The following is a 22,182-nucleotide window of genomic DNA, read 5'->3' as shown; positions in this document are numbered from 1 at the left end:
AAAAAAGTGCTGGGGATCCAATCCTACTTTATCAGGATTGCGAATAATACCAGCCAGGCTGGCAGGCCATCTGGTACAGTAGAGTCATGAAAAAGGGGTCACATCCAACGCGTGGATCGACCACATGATTAAACTGAAAGAATAGAGGAAGGAGATTTTGAAATCTCTCACAAGTAAGAGAAATGCTTGTTTGAGATAAATCATCCCAAATTTTTTTTATTTAAAAGTTAATTTTTAAATAATGTGTCACCATTCTATGAATTGATGACACATTTATTAAAATAATAAATCTCAAAAAATAGTGATACATTATTTAAAAATTAACTTTAAAAAAAAAAAATTGAGATATATAACAATTCGCTTTTTTAATAACATTAATAAAAAATATATGAACTCATGCTCAAATCACACGTAGCATTTTTAGAGGCTACTTGAAAGAAATTATTTTTTAGGAAATTTATATCAAAAAAAACCCCTCATGATTTGTGCTTATCCAAGAGTCTCATGTATTTTCGAGTAATTTTAAAAGTTCTTCTTAAGTCCTTTTTGAATCCCTCCAAGAATAATATAATTATTAAAATCATTATAGAGACTTGCGGCATTACTACTGTATTTTCACCACCCAAAGCACATGGCAATGATGGCAATGCATGCATGCATGCACGGAGCAGGGCCCGCCCACCCATTCACCAATAATTTCTCAAAACAAAAAACAATAAATATGCGGCTTTAAAAAAAAAAAAAAAAGTTGCTAAAACCAAAACAAAAGAAAAGAAAAAGCTTAAAAGGCAACAAACCGGAGTATGCTGAAAATACTTCATTCTCCGCGTAACGACAAGCACATATGGAGACAGAATTGTAAAGTGGGCCGAGTGCACATTGCTTTGTAAAAATACCGCCACCTCCTTGGAATCATAAAAAGAATGGCTCAAGAAAGTGCCACGAATATATTTATATATGCATTATATTATACATAAACAAAAAAAAAAGACCTGCAGACTTCAGCTGTATCCACAAGTACTCTACAATAAACCCTCGGACTGTAACAATCCCGGATAGACAAACGATATTATATGTTTCAAGGACTTCATTGATAGTTTCAGAAAAGCATGGCCATCTGTTGCTGCATAAGACGAACAGTAGTCATTTTATTATATTATAGGCAACCAATTATTGGGTTATCAGATTGTTAGTGGGATGAAAAAGACTAGTACCTCTTATCAACAATTTGAGTTCTTTTGAGAAATCCTCGACGCGCCCTAGCACAGGTCTTATGCCACAAATCTGTACAACACAAAGTTCCAAATATAAAGCCATCTCCATTATTTGCACCAATAAGCAACAGACATCTTGGACTTCGGGATGAATCCGCTCCAATTTGTTGGCCTCACACAGTTCAGTAACAATAGCAATGGCTTGATCCTGCATTGGATAAATAGCATGTTTAAAAGAATGATCTTAATAGTTTCTATAAGGCTTCATTTTATATCAAGTATATGGCAGATTTGATATGTTTGCCTAGCTAAAGCACTGCTAACAAATAGTAGGCATCCAATTATGTTGAAAGAGTAGATAATGCTAATAAATGAACAGATAGCACCATCCTACCTGTAAACCGTGTAAGATTTCAGGCATTGGAAGCTCAGGAAAATGAGCAAGATCGACAAATCCCAACTCCTCTGCCCTTTTAGCAGCACCCTCAGCTTGTAAACACAGAAACTTCAGAAGAAGAAATGCAATTTTGTAGATCTGCAAGGCAATTGCATCGGAGAAGTATGTTTGAGAAACAGGATCATTATTTTCAGTTGCTTGATCCTTGATTGTTAGAGCAGTTGAGACAGCAGTGAACTTCTGTTTTGACACGCAACCAAGCGGCGAAAGAGCAAACCATCCATGTCTGCTTTTGATAACTGATTCTTTCTTGCAGCAATCAAAGTCGTCTTTGAGGGTAGGAGGACATAAAAGAGGGGCACCCCTGATGGCAGGCTCTCCATGGCGTCGAGTTCCCCGGCTAATGAAGGCCAAGAGATGGATACTTTTCTCTCTTAGCTCTGAATCCATTTCTTTCATGGCCTTAACCCATGAATTCGAATGTTTTGCTAGCACACACATCAGCATTAGAGTATGCTCTGTTTCTTTAAGAGCAGCCAAAGATGTTTGTGTCCTTTGAGCCCGAGGTCTTTTCTTGTCAGGATCATCAGACGGAAAGTCTGGTGCATTGAGATAATAAAAAATCATATGAGCTTTCTCTGAAAAGAAGTAAGGTATCACATTGTCCACAATATCAGTACAAGTAGAACTGTCTCCTAGAGATTGGATTATAGCCGTAACCACAGACAAGCCAAGTCCCCAAATGCATCCAGGTTCAATTTTGTCAGATGAGTCAGAGAAACCCCCTTCACTATTAATTGGGGAAAAAAGTCTACCATCCAAGGATTCAGCAAACAAAACCCTCAGAGATGAGAAAAAACCAGAATTAACAAGCATCTCAGCACCTCCTCTCACACGTGCCAGGGTCAAAAAGAACTTCAATATTATGGGAAAGGATGCAGAACATTTATTATCCTGAAGCTTCAGAATAACATTCTGCATCGATAAACGATTCTGTAAGATTGGGAACCAAGTGTTAGGCATCCAGAAACTTTTTAGTATAAAATCCATAGTTGTCAGGGAGAGGGTCCAATGCTCAGTAGTAATGCAGTTGCAGAGAATGGGTAGTAGGGAAATAGTCGTGTTAGAAATCACAGCCAACTCTTCGACAGATTCCATAGCTGTCACCCCATCTAAACATGAACTAAGGCAAGTAAACTCCACAGTCGAAAGAAGCAACCTAAGTAAGAGCCTCATTGTTGTGCTAACCCCTTCGACTGATGACCTTAAGCCACTCAATACTTTGAGGCCAGAACCCAAGGTTTTCAAGACAAGTGCAAAAGCATGCAACGAAAAGCTTTTATATGCAGATCTCATCAGATGGAGAAGTAATTCTGCTTGAGCTGCTAGAAAACAAAGGATATCTTCAGAGGCATCCAGAATTGGTGCTAGTGATTCTACGGTGGCATAGAAACATTGGCATATATGATCAATACATGATAAAACAACTTGATCAGGGATCTTTGCTCCAATAGCATTTCTCGTTGGTGACTGCATCAGTAGGCAAAAAAGAATTAATTGTCTGATAATAAAGCAAATGTGAGTAAAATAAAAAAATAAAAAAATAGAAAAACATTTTGGTTTTTTCAAAGCATGAAGTTGAACTTTAGTTGTATCATAAAGGACTACACACAAAGGTTAAGACATCAGGTTGATCAAATTAGATGCCCAGTGCAGAAAGGAGGAAAGAATTATCTTAATATGTTCTAAATGCCTAAGGTGCGTGGTTCATAGAAATGGTTTTCTTTGTCGAATACCAAAATGTTTCTCTGTAGTGTAGAGTCCTCAGAATTCCTTTCATGCTCCATTTAACGTCAGAGAACCATGCTAGGCAATTGTGAAATGTAGTTTTGATTCACACAACTTCCACATAACAACTTGCTTGTCAAAGAGAGATATCTAAATTGCATAACTATTACAATCCCCATTTTTTTTTCTATCCTACAAGGATCAATTTATATTGGTTATAACCAGATCCTTCAAAGAGTTATTCCATACTTCATTCAAAAGGTGGATGCATAATACAACATGCGGTTACGCTCAAACCTGTCTTCTTCAAAGCATTATTACTTTTTTACAGAAAAGTAGGGTGATAAGGCACGATGTTCACTACAATCAACCTCATAATAACATATACTGCAAAATTCCCAAAACACCAAAAATTAACTTTTATATTAGAAAACAAACCCTCCGTTATAGATCAACATAATCATTAATTGACTCGCTAGATTATGATCATTCTTTCACATTTTAGTTTTGACAAGATAAAACATAAAGGTGTAGAATCATTACGAAATTTGCATTACTTTCCTAACAAATCAAACCATAACAAAACCGTTAACGATCATGCATTTCTAACTTTGGAACTTCAACAGAAAGGGAATTAGAGTTCTGATAACTCACATCATCCTCGTAAACAGTTAAAACAGTTATTAATGCTTTCAGTGCAGACTGCTTTGAACTTGCAAGCAACACCATTGAGTTTGTGTCCTGCATGCAACACAACATTGTTTCTGCGATTGCCTTTGACGCTTTCCACTCTGAAAAATCCCACATATCTAATCCCATATCTGCTCTGAGCCGTACAAGGTCAAACAAGTATACAGGTCTGGAAGTTGCAAAAAGGTCATCCTCATACTTAAGTTGATAAGTCTGCAAAAGCTTCAATTCAACTAGATACTGATATAGTTCTTTGAATGGTCCAGGACAAATTTTACGACCTTCAAACTCTCCTTGCAAATGATAATAAAGGTCACTGAGAATTAAAGTATTTAGTTCCTTCCCTTCACTGAAAAAAGAACAAAGAAAAAAAAATGATTTGTATAAGCATCTAAAAATAAAATACATTGTGTACGTCAGAAGAAAATCAAAGTGAAGAACTATACAAAAACCTTGTGTTTTAGAAGCAAATTAACAAAACACTTGCCCAAGAAAAGAAACAAGTTAACATACTGCAATGTAGAAAATGCATGATTCCATGTAAATGCCAGGATAATTTGTCACAGCCGAAGAAAGGCCAAGTTCTTTTCAAAAAAATGGAAGGGTAACAGAACACAACATGTAGGAGGTGGTTATGTCCATTTAAACCAAATCATAGTAACTTCTGGAAGTATCGTCATGCACAATAATACACACACAACAAGAAAAACAAGGAGAGAAGTTTGTGAATATAATAATGCTCACATATACGAGGTAAACAGAATGAAATCTCAAAGATGCATGATGGATGGCAGCCAAAATGGCCATAGATAAGAGAGTAATTTTCAGTAGAACAGCCATAGTTATAAAATATAACAGATAAGAATCAGATAATTTTTTTCAATAGTCTTCATGAAATCATGCAGGACCATTTCCAAGTTTCAAATACATCCAGACTTGGGCGTTTAGGTTCCAATTGACGACCCCCCCCTCCCCTCTCTCTCTCTCTCTCCCTCTCTCTCTCTCTCTCTCTCTCTCTCTCTCTCAATCCAAGAAAACAAAAAACGGCCAGCCATATTTATCAGAACTAAATGACTATCCAAGAACTCTACCTGTAACCATGCTGAGAATATTGAGCTAACAATTCAGAAAAAGCAGGCTGACTGATCAACTGCAAACAGGAAATAACAAAAAAGGTTATAGTTAGATGCAACTCCAAGAAAATGAAATGAAAAAAGAAGACAAAAATAAAATACATAGAGCCAGCAGTTCTGACAATAAATAAAATGAGCCCCCAAAGGGCTTGTCTCTCTACACACACACACAAACACATATGATATAAAAATCATTCTTGAAATTTCACTAACTAAAACAATCTGACTATGTTAGAGACAGGATCAAACCTTTTTTGAAATCACAAGGATCTTCTCAACCAATGAGACAGACAAAGTTCCTGAGTCACTGGTTGCTAATCTTCCCATCACATGCACCGTGAATAAGCTGGCAGCAAGCTGTAAAGTTGCAAAAGACACCAGTGATTCTCTTACATTGTAGATATACAGAAATAATACCAAAAGGCTGAAACAAATATCAAGGGGTAATAGTACTGATGTACTCTACACCATATACACAAACAGCATACTTAAGAGAAGCATTAAAGTATTCATATCGAAAAGCACTGATTTAGTTGACTCGAGAATTGTGAATTAATTGAAAAGTCAACTATTAGAGCTAATGGCATATGTTCTTTTAATCCCAGCTCAGTGCTCAATACATAGAAAGCAAGAAAAGACTGACAAAAAGAAACATAATATCAACCAGTGAAAGTAAATAACCCAATTTTCAACTGCGACATTGCTAAATTAACATATTAACAAAACTAAATGAAATTAGATATGAAGATTGTTGGTTTGTTACCACTAATACTAACAATCACCTTTGCGTGGAAGTATTTTTCGTTGTTGTATTCACAAGAAGCGTATGACCTGATCAGATTGCCTAAAACAGTGCTCTCACACCACTTTGACATAATATTTTTCACAACTTTTGATTTTTCAATGTATACCGCGTTTTCTATCCTGTCCTTTGATTCAACTGCATGCTTCACAAGTGATTCAGCATGTGAAAATTTTTTCTGCAGGAACATCTCATATGCCATAATTTCCAATATTGCAGATTGACATTGATATTTGCACGCCAAGTTCAGAGCCTCTTTTTCAGTAAGATTTTCAAGGGGAGGATCTTCAACGCCAGCAATTAGCGAAACAGAGTTGGACAATTGTTTCCACAAATTCTCAGAGCTCCTCAGCCACTTCAGGATATGTGTATACTGAGCAGCCCCTTGCCACAAGGCCTTCATAAAGTTAAGTAAATTCAACAGAATTTGAGGATTGCTGAAAAAAAATATATATATATCCAGCAGATTAAAATGTGAAGCCAAGATAAGATGTAAGCATATCAATCATATCAAACAAAAGCAACAAAATATGACAATACATGGTAACAATAAAAAGACTGACAAAGAAACTAGAATAAAATCCTTTCAGGACAATATACCTGTTGATAAGATCATTTGTTCTATCAAGATGGTACAGAAGTGCATCTACCAGACTTGATTTATTGGAACCCTGTGGCTCAAAGGAAGCTTCATTTGCTGGGTGCTTCACATCATTAGCATTACTATGTTGGATATCTGTACTCTCTTTGGCAGCAAATACAGCAACAAGAAAAGCAGGCTGCAGAAAGAAACCATATGTTAGGAAACAATGCCACGAAAAGCTAGAATGACACAATTGAGATGACAGAGTGAGGAAAAGTAAAGATGAACCAAATAATTTACAATAGAGTCATTGCTAGCCAGTGATTGAGCTGAACTTAGTTAAGCAATGTCCAATTTGGCTTCTATGCAACTTTCCTGTGTTCATTACAGATTATGAGCGTAGGCTTGGCTGTCTTGCCCACAACAATGGTCCTATTTGTGTCAGAAACCACAAACTATTAACTTTCTAAACCTATAAAAGTTGATGCAAAAATATTGGGAAAATATCATAACTCTTATACAGAGATCCATGCTATCTAACGGAATCTGTTGGATCCACAGAGCTTGATAAACCACTAGACTACTGTTTTACTCAAAATACCCAGTAAGTAATAACCCATTTTTCTCCAGGATAATGATACAGGAAGAGAATTTAGGAGGTGTATATCAGCATCGCAAGAATATCAAAGTACAATATAATAATAATGGGGCCACTCCTAAACAAAATTATATCAGACTCGGCATGTAAATGTTATTCCAAACATTTTTCAAGCCTCAAACCCGGTATATAAGGTATCAAACCTGATAATTTGCTGCAGAAGTGAGCAGATTGACTATGGCAACAAAAAGATCTTTATTCCATGCTGACTTCTCAAGTAGTATGTAGTTTACAGCGTGCCTCAAATCTGTAATCTAAAACCAAGTTGTTAATCAAAATTAGAGTAGAAACTAATCTAGTCAATTAAATACAGTAGCCAGTGGAGGAAAGTATGAGAATAAGCTCAAATACAACATGCAAAACCTGCTTATCATCCAAACCAAAGCATGCATTGCCAAATGAATATTGTTGTAAATAATCTGCCACAATCAACAATTCTGACAATACCCGAGCAGCACCGACTTGGATTGTCTGCATAGACAACTCAAAAACCTCATTAAAGCTTCTCAACAATAAAGGAAGTACCATATGACATTAATAAAACATAGAAGGAAGAGAAAAGTACACTGGGTTAAGAACAATGGGGAGTCAAGAAAGAGATGCAAATTAAGGCCACGTAGGAAACACAATTACACAGCAATGGTCATGAAACTCCATATCCAATCTGTATAGTCTATCTATAATTATATGTAAACACAGCAGATGTCCAAAGCCAAAATCCATCCAGCAGGAGATGCGATTTTGAAGGCAAACATGTCCAAGTCTAGACGAAAACAGTTAGAGAACAGTTTGCAAGATTGATGGTAGCAAAACAAAGAACCTGTGATCACTAAAGAAATTACAAACATATGTAGGTAAGATCCAAAATGACCAGCAGATCCACCCACCCCAAACATAAAACAACTTTTTATAACCTTCATGATTTCAAACAGGCTAATCAAATAATGCACGGTCTCAAGCACAAAGGATGAATCATTAGGTGATCAACCTTGTGTAGTAAATTCATTTTCAAATAATTGTGAATTTCCTCCAGTACAGCAATAAATTTCACCATTGAGAGTAGGAAAAAGTTGCATGCGACCCTCAGTTTCTCATGAATTACAAGGCAATGATCAATGACCAACACAAAATATTAGGTGCAAAAGCCTATATTGTACATTTCTCGATGAATCTCTAACTGAATGATTTGGATGATAAAGCATAAACAGAGAAGAAGATGATGAACAAACACATATTTAAAAATATTGAATTTTTGTTATGAAAGTGCAGAAACACGACATGCAGGGATTAAATTAATTGCATTATTAAGGAACATAAGCTGAAAACTATTAAAATTCAAGCATGATCCGCGTACAGATTGAGCAAGGATGAAGTACATACAGGATTGCGAAAATATGATATTAAGGATATGATAGCAGCAACAATGGGAACTGGTTTGGTCGTACATGACAGCACTGCTTGATGAAAGACAGTAAGGCTGGAAGATATATCCTGGAAAATTAACCACAACTGGATCTCAACTTTTGTATCTTAAATTAGCTGATTCACAAAACTAACAAAATAATCTAAACAAGAAAGATACTACCACAGGTGCGAATATAATACTTAAAATCAAGGTAGATATATTGCTCAAAATTGTAGCGCAACAGAGACATGAGAACTTGAGAAGACACGCTTTAAACAAAAACATATAACATCTATGTAGCAGTATAAGAAGAAATATAACATGGACTGCTACTTCGAAAATCTTTCCAGCCTAGTACGCCAATCAAACGAAAAGCTCAGTGTTTCTCAAAAATACCTTTGAAAAATTGGAGAGCATGATGAAAAGAATATCTAGAACAGAACCCATAGCAAGCTGTAATCCCTCAATCTCCATCAGTTCGAAGAGACGGCTAACATAAATATTCTGCAGGAATATGTTCTCACATCAGTTAGGAGAAGAGAAATCTAGTTTTTCATGGCCAGGTAAGACTGGTAGATATAGAACATAGCTGACCTCTAAGGCTTGTGTAGTTGTACCAACAATTCGAAAGAGTGTATTGTGGATGGAAGAGTCACAAAGTAACATATCCCGGATAACATCACCCAATCTTTTATAGTATGAGATTGACAAAATGCATTTTTTCATCACTTCCAGCACCTAAAACATTATACACATGATCAGCATATCATGTTATTGTAGCAGGGTTTGCAATGAATCAGAGAACTTTAGAAAGAGCACAAGAAACCAGGTGTAGGTAGGACAATATGCAGGCAATAGGACCGTTTACCACATATACGTCAAACCCATACTAAAAAGTAGACTTTTCTTTTTTTGGGATAAAGAGAAGGAAGACATGACTACACCCAGACCTAAGATTCTCGGGGTCACTTACATGAGTCAAACAAACAGGTCACAGATATCAGTAAAGACAATTCTAAAGCCAGAAAGAAAACAAGGCTAATACATGTGAAACATTTTTTATATTACAAGACAGATGTTGAAGATCTTAAAGCAATATATATATATATATATATATATGTCAGCAACAAAAAAAATACAAATTGTAACTTGTAATTAAGCGCTGTTACTCTTCTATTATTATCCATTTGTAATATTTGGTTCTCAGGCCATAAATGACAAGGGGATAAAGGAGAGCAAAGATTGTCATATCAAATGCACACCCATCAGAAAAGACCTTCATCAGAAAATAATCAGAATTTGACTTCTTTTTTTTTTTTTTTTAATTAATCGCAAATTCATTAAAAAGCTCAAAGGAGAAACCCAAGTTCACCAGATGCATAGAAGAGAGACACCTAATTAGAAGAAGAAAAAAGCTCTAGAAAAATATGAAAGCTAGAAATATTAAAGTCGAAGGTAGGAGCCCAATAGTAAGTGTCTCAAAGTATAAACCCTTCAATTACACCAATGTCCTCTCACGGTCATCAAATCTTATATTGGTTCTTTCCTTCCAAAAACACCACATATGGCAGGACGGTATCATCTTCCATACTACATCAAACTGAGGTTTACCAACTGCGCTGTCCAGCATGCGAAGAGGCCTACCAAACGGCATAAAGATAAGAACTTGAAATTTAATTGTACCGTGTAAAAGAAATATTAATATCACTCATGCTTACCCGCTTGATATATTCTTCGCAATGATAAGTAAAATTCAATTAGTGAAGGGTGAAGAGACAGATGAAACAAGACAGAAAAGAAAAGCTCCCCAATCACTGTCGCAACAAAAAGACCCAAAGCATTGCAAGATACAATTAGCATATGAACAACTGCTTAAAGAGATCAATGGATAGGAGGGATGGAAAGTGGCAAGATGGGAAAGATAGGAGGAAATAAAAATTGGAAAGAAGGATAAGAGATGTTTTCCTTCTATGTTTCATAGTAGGGATGAAAACGTGGGGAAAAAAGGTATCTTTTGAAATTACTATTACACCATTTTAGTTCAGGGATTATAAGGGTAGATTGGAAAAAGAATCCAAACCCCTCATCCTTCCCAGTTGTACTTCCCATTTTCCTCCCATCTTTGTGATGAGGATACAAAACGAAAAGAGGTGGGCCGGCTGGAACCCAATCTCCAACTCTAAACCTTTTTTTATCCCTCCATTTCTCCCTCCTAGCCAACTGAGCCTAGGAGCAAGAGGACATTAAACAAAACTAACTTGACGAAGAAATATGGGAGGCTTGAGGTTGTAAATCCAAAATTAAATCTCGATGCATCTCGAACATCATATTGACCATTTTATTATATTCCAATTTTGGCTAATAATCATGAATGTATATCTTTTTGCATGGGCCTAAAAGAATGCTTAAAATGTTTGCAGTTTTAGATAGACTCAAGGTAGTGAATGATGAAAGAAATCCAACAATTGCAACCATTTGATAATTCCATACGTGTCTACCAAGTTAAATAGAATAAAAAATGGGAACCAAGTTGTAGCAGCTGCCAGAGAGATCCAAGGTGCACCTTCAATGTTACTTTCCAACGCACATACTTTGCTTTGTATTTCCAGTACTCATGACTAACTAGGACATACTGCAGGGAGAAAGCAACTAGCGCCAGTATGGAATCATCCTCTAATCCTGTTTCCACAAGCTGCCTGGTAAAGTCCAGCACTGTAAAGGTTTTTTAACAATGTGCGTCAGAATCCAGAAAACAAATAGACAATGATGATGTTACAGACTTCATGAACAGCTGTACTGCAAAGACTGCTCCTAAAATAATTATTGTATATAGACAAATAAAATGATTTGCACCTTGTTGTCCCCTAATTATTTTTTTGATATTTCAGGTTTCCTGCTCATGAAGTCAAGTTGGATAGACTACATATTGGGCAAAGTTCTTTAAAAGGTAGATTATAAAAGAAAAACAGTGAAAATTTCAAAATATTACTCCCTCCGTCCAAAATGGTGTCTTTGATTCTAAACGGCGCAAGTATAAATAAGTAGAAAGTCTAACCCCAAGGGGTTGGTCCAAGTAGTGAAGGCCTTGGACTTTGCTGGCATAACTATATAATCTAAAGTCGAATCCCCTTGAGTGCAAACAACTCCTTGGGGCCACTTCCCTGGTGAAAGCCATATTTAATTGATCCATGTGGTAGGGGTGCATTACATGGGTCCGGAGTTTATCCTTCATAAGTAACTACACGAAGTGGCCTTGCCTTTGGTGGGGTTCCCCGTCATTAAAAAAAAAAAAGAGGTAGAAAGTCTAGTTAACTTCATACAATGCCCTTCAGTGTATCTTAGAGGTGGACAACTTTTAATGACAATCTTATTGCAATGCTTAACAAATGAAATATGAGGCAAATTTAAAGATACTAACAGTAAAATGTGAGAAGCTACTACTAAACATGCCTGATATAGCCAATGGGTAGTCATTATCATTCTGCTCACAGTCAATTAAGAGCATCTTTGCCAATTTCCCAGAAAGTAACCACGATCCACTAGAAAGAAGAAAGAGGTAAAAAGAATACAAACACAAACTATAAATTCATAGTTCAATTAAATAATGCAGTCATTTTTTTTATAAGTAATTAAATAATGCAGTAATATAACTTAAATGAAACAGCACCCACTACAAAGACAAAGGAAGCAAGCAAAAGATGAAGACTTTGCCCCCACACAAAAAAGAAGAAAAAACCACATAGAGTTCATGGCCCCATGCAATGAAATGGTCTATACGAAATTAAATAATGCAGTAATATAACTCAATGAAACAGCACCCACTACTAAGACAAAGGAAGCAAGCAAAAGATGAAGACTTTGCCCCCACACAAAAAAGAAAAAAAAAATCCACAAAGTTCATGGCCCCATACAATGAAATGGCAAGACAATCCACATAAGCAAAACCATAAGGTTGCAATTAGGGCATGTCATTCAAATTCTATAACCCCTTATGTTCCACGAGAAGGCTTCATGGTGTCACAAACTACACAAATTTCTGCTATCATCAATGACGATATTATTCATTATGCACTTCAAATGGCCAACCATAAAATAAATGGAAGTAAAGAAGAAAAAAAATTGGAATACGAATAGATATATGTGTGGAAAAAAAATTGGAATATGAATAGACATGCGCGCAATCAAGGAAAACTTAGCCTTATTTAATAAAGAAATAAAATGACTCAGGACCCATGCAAAGTTAGTGCTGTAATCTAAATATTTTGACAGGATAAATTTTTTATTTTTATTTTTTAAAAATATGTATAGAAGGCTCAAAAAATAGTTCTTTCAAAATATATAAGTCAAATCAATAAGGAAAATGATTATGGAGGACTTCGAACACAACAGTGGAAGTTGAATGTAAACGTCCAGAATTTTAAACTAGAGGATTTACCTTGATGAAGCACTGCTGCCAACATCGCAGATACTTGTCCTTAAGACCACATCAAATATATTTGCCTTCAGAACCACCGCAGCAACATGAGAAGGGGAACTGCCCATAGAAAGGCATGTTAATGACTGAGGTTGTAGTATATGTGTTTCTCTTTACGACCATAAACTCATACACAAATCTTTTTTTATAATTAAAGATTATAAAGAATATCAAGCCAAGGATTACCCACAAGGATTCCTCCAAATGTCATTTTTACCAAATATTATAAAGAATATCAAGCCAAGGATTAGCTGAAGATACACATTCAACGCATAAGAACAACCGAACAAAAACACAGATACCATTTCAACATCTTGCCCAAAATCTTGAGACACATGGACATCAGAGCAGCACTACTGGAATTAGGAGGCAGAGTTCTGAACAAAGTGCAAATGGTCTGAACCACCCTGCAGTGACCATAAAGACAACAAACTATCTCAAACTTAACAAGAAATATGGTTATGAAAGGGACAGAACTAGAAAATGAACTCAGAAAAGGAAAGACAAAAAGGAAGAAACAAGAAAAAAGCATCTAAGTCGCCTAATTACCACACATTCTTCTCCAAAGTCCCAGCCATGCCAGATTCTTGAAGATGCAATAAGCTCCCAACCTCCATTAAAGCAAAGCACACTGCCTACATATAATAAATTAACAGAAATTCTGGTGAAAAGAAAATCTAAACAGAAATAATCAAACTGCACTGGAAAATTAAAATAAAAAGTACAAAAATACATTTGCTTGCCTCACAAAGTATGAACTTTATATTTAGCACTACTACCCTTCTCCAATATGTTTATTAACGGATGCAAACAACCTGAGCTAAGCACTCGGCTCTACAACCTCACTCAGTCAAGCAGGACTTGTTCAAGCCAAACTAGGGCTTTAGCCAAGCTGAGGCAACCATGTTCAAGCTCAGTCCATCGTCATGCATACGGGCTTAGGATCAGCTCAGCATGACAGAGAAGCCAAATGTGTGAGCACAAACATGGGTGTTGTGCCAAAGAAAATCACAAGAACAAGTTCTTGATAGGAACCAGAAGAAGTAACAGACCCATCATCTCCAGAGTACAAGAGGCAGAGCTCAACAAAGAACAGAAAGAAACATACAGCAATTTAACCTTTAATAAGAGAACGAACCCTTAGACATACAGCAATTTAACCTAAAGAAAAAGGAACATAAACCTTAGGAGCCAAAATCATACAGCAATTTAAAAAAACTTAAGAAAAGGTCAATATTTTCTAATTACAATCTGAACTGCTAGAATGGATCTGAGTTACAGATGAAATATAAATTAAGAACATAGTTTCTGGAAAATTAAAAGGTGAAATTCAGAAGAGCTCGAACGCCCACTAAATGATAGAACAAAAGCGATCCCAAGCTTCAAAGGGATGGGTGAAAAACAAGATTACAAAACCAGGAACGGGTAAAGGAAGGGGGCGGGGAAGCTAGATCCATTTGTGACGGGAAAAAAGAAGAAAAAGCTGGATCTGATCTTGCAACAGAAAGAAAAAGAACAAAACCAAAGTGCATGTACTGTAGAGAAAACACTTAAAATGAAGGTGGGGGGCAAAGCTCAAACGCACAATGCAGATTTTTTAAAGTGACAAAATCCATGTCGAACATTGATGAGATAAGGAACATGAGGACAAATAAAGGACTAATCAATATAGAAACCGTGGAAGAAAAAATAACTCCCAGTGCCACAAAAATACCAATAAGCCCATCAAAATCTCAGTTGAGGAATGCCACCTAGTCTCAGTTCAGAATGCAAAGAGAATGCCATTTCATCATCAAACCCATGTTAAACCAAATCTTTCCAAGTCAACTTGGTAGCAGATCAAAAACTGAAAAAAGAAAAGAGATAAATAATTGATAAAACATGAGTCAAATCAATATTGAAAGCTGAAACTATTGACCAAAGCCCTCTGACAGCAACACCATTACCCATAGAATAGAATATACCAAAGAATCTTCAAGTCTGGTGCTCAGACACCATATCAGTCAAATCGATAATTACTATGAAAGGACTATTAGCATTCTGGTTTATTCACATCTGATGCAGCTCAATCAACATTTTCCTTTTCGCATCATATAGCAACCAACTTTCTCAGGAAGCAGAACTCAAAACTACTTATATAAGTGAATTCTATCACAATCACCTAAACGTGACCTAACATTATCAGTTTAAAATCAACTTTCATAAGATATCAGACAATAGTAAAAGTATAAAAGCAAATTACCGTGTTAAAAGACACCATTCGACTAAGCAAGTCAAGAGTAAGGAAAGCTTCCCCACTTTTGTCCAAATACAGCTCCTGTGCCAAACGGAGGAGCAATACAAGCAAGCCAGATTGTGTATACTACAAAACAGATCCATATGTCAGCAAAAAGGTGCAGCTTAAATGAACTTGAATTGGATGACCAAATTAATCAATCCAGCTTGAATACAGCTTCATAGTTCATTATGATTTCAGTAGTTGTATCACCAAAAACATATCAACTCAAACCTTATCACAACTTCAGGAGGTCACTGCCAGGAGTACAATATATCTTCCGTCACATTACAGAAACAGGCTAGGTAAGTAGTGGGAAGTAATTTGATGGGAGAAAGAACACTTGCACCCAAAAAATTATGAATTTTAAGGTATGAAATACAGTGGCAACACCATAACCATCATGTCCAGAGAGCATGGAAGCAAAACTAATCAATATGTGAAAAAGGAGATTCTAAACTAAGCAATAACCATGATCAGCATTTAACGTGAGATCTCTCTCTATGCAACCATAATGGAACATGAAATTGTGAATGGATTATACTCAATTGTACTGTGATCCATTCACTCAATTGTACTGTAATGCAGCACCATCAACATGACGAAATCATGTGCTTTCAGGAAAATAAGAAAGTATTTTACAAGAAAGATCCTAAACCTCATCTAGACAGAGAGGTCAGTCATAGGAGTATTATTAGAGTGGGCCATTTCAAACACCACAAAGATAGCGTCAAAATCATAGATTGAAAGCCAAAGAGGTAAGGATAATATGTATAATACAGCCGTAACATCGAAAATGCCCATCTAACTGTAATAATGCATTCTAACGCAGGTTAAAACCTAGATAAAAGGAACCTCTTTGTTTCCAAGAAAATCCAAAGGGTCTACGATAAAACAATCTGCAAACGTTAGATTAAAACAATTAAAAGCTTTTGTCTAATTACCTCCCATCGTACAAGAGCAGTATTACCACCAATCATTTTCAAAACATGTCCACGAGTATTGCTAGGAATGAATAAACCTTCAATGCCAGGAACATGCACTGGCAGGTGTGTTTCAACAATTTGAGACATGTCATCCACCAAAGAATGACCACTAATCTCAAACAAGGATGATATTCCAACCGACTTGTCTAGAAAGTTATACCTGTTAGAAGAATGAAGACATTAAAGGCATAAAAAAACTACATATCATAGAACAGCCGCATATATATATATATATATATATATATATATATATATATATATATATATATCAAGAATCATAGAGCTTATTATATGTTACATTGAGAAAATGGATATTCCACCTCAGCATCAGCACAAAAGAACATATGCTTTGAAGCCAATGGGATTACCAAGAAAAACTAAACAAGTTTTACTTACACGCATTCTGCAGGCCATGTTCCCTCACAGAGGGATGACAATAAGCGAACAAGTTCTACAGTCCTGAAGGGGAATTCACCCTCTAAGTTGCAGAGAAGACACCGAATGGGACCGTCAATAAAACTTTCCTTGTCCCAGAACTGAATACAAAGTGACTCCTGCAAATTCAAGAGAAAACTTCTCCAATTAGCAAACTACGAGCAATAGTTTAAATGATTAGAAATATAATGAATGACCCTGAAGAACAATAATCATTATACATCCAAACCTCGCCTCGATAAATTTTGCAAAGAATATCCAATATCAAATTAAGAGTACTATCCCCTATCTGCACCAAGATGAAGCAGGATAAATTAGAAAGGCACACAATAAATTCCTTACAAACTCTCGCAGATATCCTAGTATACTTGCCTGAAGATTGATCTCATAGGATGCAATAAATGCAGAAATAAAAGTTCTCAAGACACTTCGATAACCAGCACTAGGTCCCTGGGTAAGAAAGAGAGGAATAAAAAAAGTCAGAAAGAGAGATCACTTCTTTTACAAAAACAGATTTTTTTTAAAAAAAAAATTAGTTTTTTTTATTTTTTTTTTATGTCGGGGAACCTCTCCAAGGCAGGGACCTTCGGAACCACTCCTGCAAATTAAACCCATGTCCTATGCACTGCACCCTCGGAAGTTTAAAAAACAGAATATATACAAGAACTAACAAGTGAGAATCCAAAATCCAAAAAATATACGGACCAAAATGATGCAATCATATGTAAATTTAATATCAAACGATATACTACATGCCCTCTTCTCTTCGGATACCAAAAAAAACAAAAAGAGGCGGTTAATTATAGAGCTACATGGTTTATGGTGAAAGGAAGGACAAATCAGTCAGAACACTTGAAATAAATGGGAAACACTAGAAACAAGTTACTGTAAACGCTTGGAACTATAAACTATGAATAACTCACATCTGATTCCTTCAGTAGATCACTTTGAAGGATTTCAAGAAAATAACTCAAGGATGAAGCCTCAAAGGCTTGACGTACATAACCAACATGATCAATCTCCTGGAGAATTAAAAGAGAAGAATAACAGGGTCAACATTTGCAATATTCATACCTCCTAGTGTAGCAAACAATAAATCAATCAACAGTACTACATACCATTAGCACACTATTTTCCTCCTTTCCTGGAAGTGATGAAATTAGGCAAAGAAACACTGCCCAGGCTAGAATTAGTGGGCCTGCCTCTTTCAGTTCAAAGGCATTGAAACTGGAGATTATTGAATCCATCTCTTGGACATCAGACAAGGTGAAAACAGAGACACCCTGCCTACGAAATTGCAAAACAAGTCTTCAAACAATTAGAACAGGCATATTTAAAAACACAGTGTGTGTGTGTGTGGGGGGGGGGGGGGGTTGTCAAACCTACTGAATGTATCTAATTATCTAAATTGCAGTTACCACAGCTCTAAAAATTACCACAAAAAGAAAATCTGATGAAAAATCAAGGTGAATAAGTTTCCAATTACAAACAAAATGCATAAGCTTCAAATTGCCTGCTAAGCATGTATGCAAACCCAATCCCAATGGAGAAATCTCCCTAAAATATGCCATTCTACGATAATTGAAAAACTCAACACTGATCCAATAATTAGAGAGTGAAGTAATCTTGGACAGCATCGAAAAAATGTGAAACCAAAACAACATCAGTCAAACGACAAATTGGTTTTTTCCCTAAGCGGACACTCATATCTAGTTTGATACTTACACTACACATCAATCTTTAGCTGATAGGTCTGACACCCATGTAACCTTCATTTTCAATAGGAGTCCTCCAATTATATTCAACGTTAAAACAAAAAACTCCCAACAAAAGAGAAAAAAAAACACAAAGACAAGTACATACTATAAATGACAGTACCCATGTCAGACATGGCACAACATGGATATTAGGATACTTGTTAGGTATGTATGTCATGCCCTATAGACATACCTGACTTGGAAGAGAGAGAGAGAGAGATATAACCTGATTCGTAGAAGATAACATGAATTCATTCCTGTCTTTTAGCCATTATTTCAGTATTGATTTTAGTTTCCTGGATATTCTTGATATCTGCTGATGTTATATGCATATTATAAGATTAGTTAAGTTCCCTCGTGAGAAAAGCTATGTATCCTGGACACAAGATCTTGGAGGAAGAGAGATTAGATACTATGTTACAGACTATCTACCACACTGGTGTTTCAAAGCTCAGGGCAATTAATCTCATTAGGCATTTTTGTTCAGTTGAGATTCAACAAGCCCAAAGTTGTTCGTGGTATTGCCCGTTAATTATGCAATAAATGAAATCTTGAAATAATACTAGGGCATTTAACAGATTTGACCAGCTATTCTCTTTCTCCAACAGATAAAAGGCTCCTATGAACTTTCCACATTACCCATAAAAATATATAAAATGTATCTAACAACTAGGTAAAAAACCTGAAAGGAATTTCATCATGAACCATCTGGAGAAGAGTTTCCAGGTCCAGGGTCTCTATGAGGATAAGTAGCAGCTGAACTTTGACATGATAAGAAGATTGTAATGCCTCAGATGATATTGCCAGCTTTCCAATGTTATAATCCCCAGATGTGATCCCCTGCAGGAATTTCTTTTCTAGCCTGATTAGGATAAAAAAAATGAATGAAAAAAACAGTACTCTCATAAAGATTACAATATACCTTGTAGAGGGAGCACAGTTTTTTCCATCTTCCACCATCACAAGTACAAAATGACTCATAATACGCTAGAAAAAGAATGTCTAAAACCAAATTGTCTTCAATCAGTGTTTCCTCAGCCCACAAAGTGAAGAGGTCAACATCCTACAAAGCATCCCCACAAATCACACGAAAAGTTCAAATGCATAATTATGACAATCCATGATTAAAATAAGCAAGTACTCTCTTTTTTTCTCTCAAATAGAACATGCATACATCTACATTTTTATCGCTAGCAGACTTGTGTATAAAAGTGGTTGAAGAAATATGGGCACCATATAAAATTTGACTAAGCCACTAAGACAGTGTTACCCATTGCATCAATAGTATTTTATTTTTTTGATAATTAATCGAGACATCATTACAAACATAAGGCGCCCCCACGTACACACAAAGTATACAAGAGAAGCCAGCTAGGTAGTAGGGGCAAAAAGAAAAAGAAAATCATGACAACTAAGAATTCTGTCCAATCTTCTATCAAGTATCTTCTTGCAACTCAGAAATAAGAAGATACATGTGTGCGGTTCCCAATTTTAATTTGTTGATATTTGTTGTGCTTAAATTGAAAAGCACATACTCGCCCATCTATAGGTATTGTTTGGGGTCTTTGGGCAATTTCAAGAACCAATATGCACCATTAATAAAGTTGATTGTTCTGCTAGTCATTATAAAGACTCATTGTAGTAAGATTATGAATTTACATGTGCACCTCATATATCCATCATCCAGCTCCCTTTTAGAATCATACAAGGCACAAAGTAGAAGACACATGTTGACATTAAACATACCATTTGCACAGGGTGACTGGAGGATAGAAGGTCCTCCATTACCGATATTAGTTTCCTTTCAAGCCCATCAGAAATCAGCTTTAGCACCTCCTCCCTCATAATTTGTCCTTCTTTGGATCCAGTTCCAACATATACTGCACCCAAAGTAGTAACATTTTCAGTAGGACAAGCCAAAACTCAGTATGTATAGGCAACATTTCAAAAACTTGAAGTTAAGGCATAAAAGTGGTTGTGGTATGGTTCGATAAATAATCCAAATGGTTCAAATATTCCATGACACCAAGAAGGAATAAACTCAAAAATAAAGAACAGAAAATAACTGGGAATTAGAAGAGCTCCATGATGGACTTACAGGCATGCATAAGAATTTGCCTGGTACACTTTAGCAAGCATTGTCGCTCCATGTAATACTGAAGTAATATCTTCATAACAACAGCAAAAGAAAATAGAACATTGAGAAGGGAGGGGGGGAAATAAAAAGACAAGCAGCTAGCAGTGAAAAAAAGCTCCAACACTAGCATCCCAATCTGTACGCAAAGAACATTTCACATGTACAACTCAATTCAACTAAGTTGAATAAGCTATACATTAGCATTTTGCATATTCACATCAGTTGGATAACCATGAAATTGTCATTGAATCATACACCAAATCTATATTGCCAACAACTTGTATCCAAGATTCGGATGTACCCACATTCAACACAAAAAGAATAAAGGAAAAAAAGCTACTAACCACGTGAAGAAATTCTTGAACTATAGAATTAGCACCTAGATCTTTGTCCTGAAGAGATCTTTCAACAAGAATGTACGATTGCACCTCGTCTAAACACTGAAACAAGAAGCAGAATAGTGACATAATAATCAATGAGAATATTTATAGCATATGGGTCAGAAAATAAGTTTGAGTAACACCAATATTAACCTCGATGGAAGCATCTGATACACACTTTATGAAACTCATTCTTCATATAAAATTAACTTTATAGACGAAACACATCATTAAGAACCATGTAATCAAAGACCAAACAATATTTGAAGCGCACCAACAATTTTCACAGAACTGATTATCAACATTTGGCAGTATCAACGGAAATGATAGTGAACAATAGTGCAGTGATTATAGGGTTACGACTAGCTCAACAAATTACAAATTAGCAAAAGCGTGCAACGAACGCACCAAGGAGGAGCTGATATGCAAAGCCTTTTCTTTCAATTCGGGTTGTACAGTCAATTGGTGAGACCCTATTTCCACTTTCTGTGAATTCAAAGCGTTCCTGGACTTCTCATTCGGTGGCTTGAATCGCGACACTGTGTCCACGAACCAGGCGCGGTTGTCCTTCAACTTCTTCGCCTAAACCAACACCAACACCACCAAATTCACATACAACATATACATACATTTACATCATATGTGAATAATAGAGTTAGGATTAGGTTTTACAAGATTTGGAGGGAGGGAGGAGGAGAGAGGGGCGTGCTCAAGCTCGGTGAGAAGGAGAGAGAACGGGTCCCACCAGAGAGAGCCGTCTACGGAGCTACCGCTCGCCATTGGAGGCTCTCGAGGGTTGCAGAGCCAAAACCCTAGTAGAGAAGACTGAGAGGAGATGAAGAAGAAGGGCTTTGTTTGATTTTCGCGCTTTTTGTGCTCGGAAGGTTTGGCACAGAGAGCTCTAGCTTTCTTCGAGAGCAAGTGAAAATGCGGGAGTAAAGTGGAGGACCGGAGGTGGTGGTGGTCTGGTGCTTTTGGGCTGGGCTTTTCCGTTTGGGTCTATTTGGGTTGGAGAAAGTAATTAGAGTTCGTTTGGCGAGTCGGATTTCCTGGGCCAAAAGTCCAATT

The 22,182-nt window shown here is 36.3% G+C and overlaps 1 protein-coding gene across 1 annotated transcript; it reads right to left on the bottom strand.

Annotated features, from left to right (window-relative positions):
- Positions 1-856: 856 nt before the first annotated feature.
- Positions 857-22,021, bottom strand: LOC132178167 (nucleoporin (DUF3414)). The gene is made up of 33 exons (XM_059590622.2): positions 21,787-22,021; positions 21,523-21,696; positions 21,079-21,174; positions 20,696-20,765; positions 20,344-20,477; positions 19,520-19,660; positions 19,280-19,437; positions 17,959-18,127; positions 17,764-17,862; positions 17,213-17,290; positions 17,070-17,129; positions 16,802-16,959; positions 16,364-16,565; positions 15,387-15,506; positions 13,694-13,779; positions 13,447-13,551; positions 13,106-13,204; positions 12,121-12,209; positions 11,234-11,382; positions 9,265-9,408; positions 9,067-9,174; positions 8,646-8,756; positions 7,629-7,736; positions 7,409-7,519; positions 6,625-6,803; positions 6,005-6,461; positions 5,472-5,579; positions 5,181-5,239; positions 4,054-4,438; positions 1,609-3,141; positions 1,215-1,422; positions 993-1,123; positions 857-905 (listed from the first exon to the last, which is right to left on the bottom strand). Exons 1-32 carry the CDS (start codon positions 21,892-21,894, stop codon positions 1,023-1,025), a joined length of 5,907 nt encoding a protein of 1,968 aa, XP_059446605.2. The 5' UTR covers positions 21,895-22,021; the 3' UTR covers positions 857-905; positions 993-1,022.
- Positions 22,022-22,182: the final 161 nt, after the last annotated feature.

The sequence above is a fragment of the Corylus avellana genome, chromosome 2 (genome assembly GCF_965113065.1).
Source record: "Corylus avellana chromosome 2, dhCorAvel1.hap1.2, whole genome shotgun sequence".
In the NCBI taxonomy this organism is placed as follows: Eukaryota; Viridiplantae; Streptophyta; class Magnoliopsida; order Fagales; family Betulaceae; genus Corylus; species Corylus avellana.
This window is presented reverse-complemented; position numbering and strand designations above follow the sequence as displayed.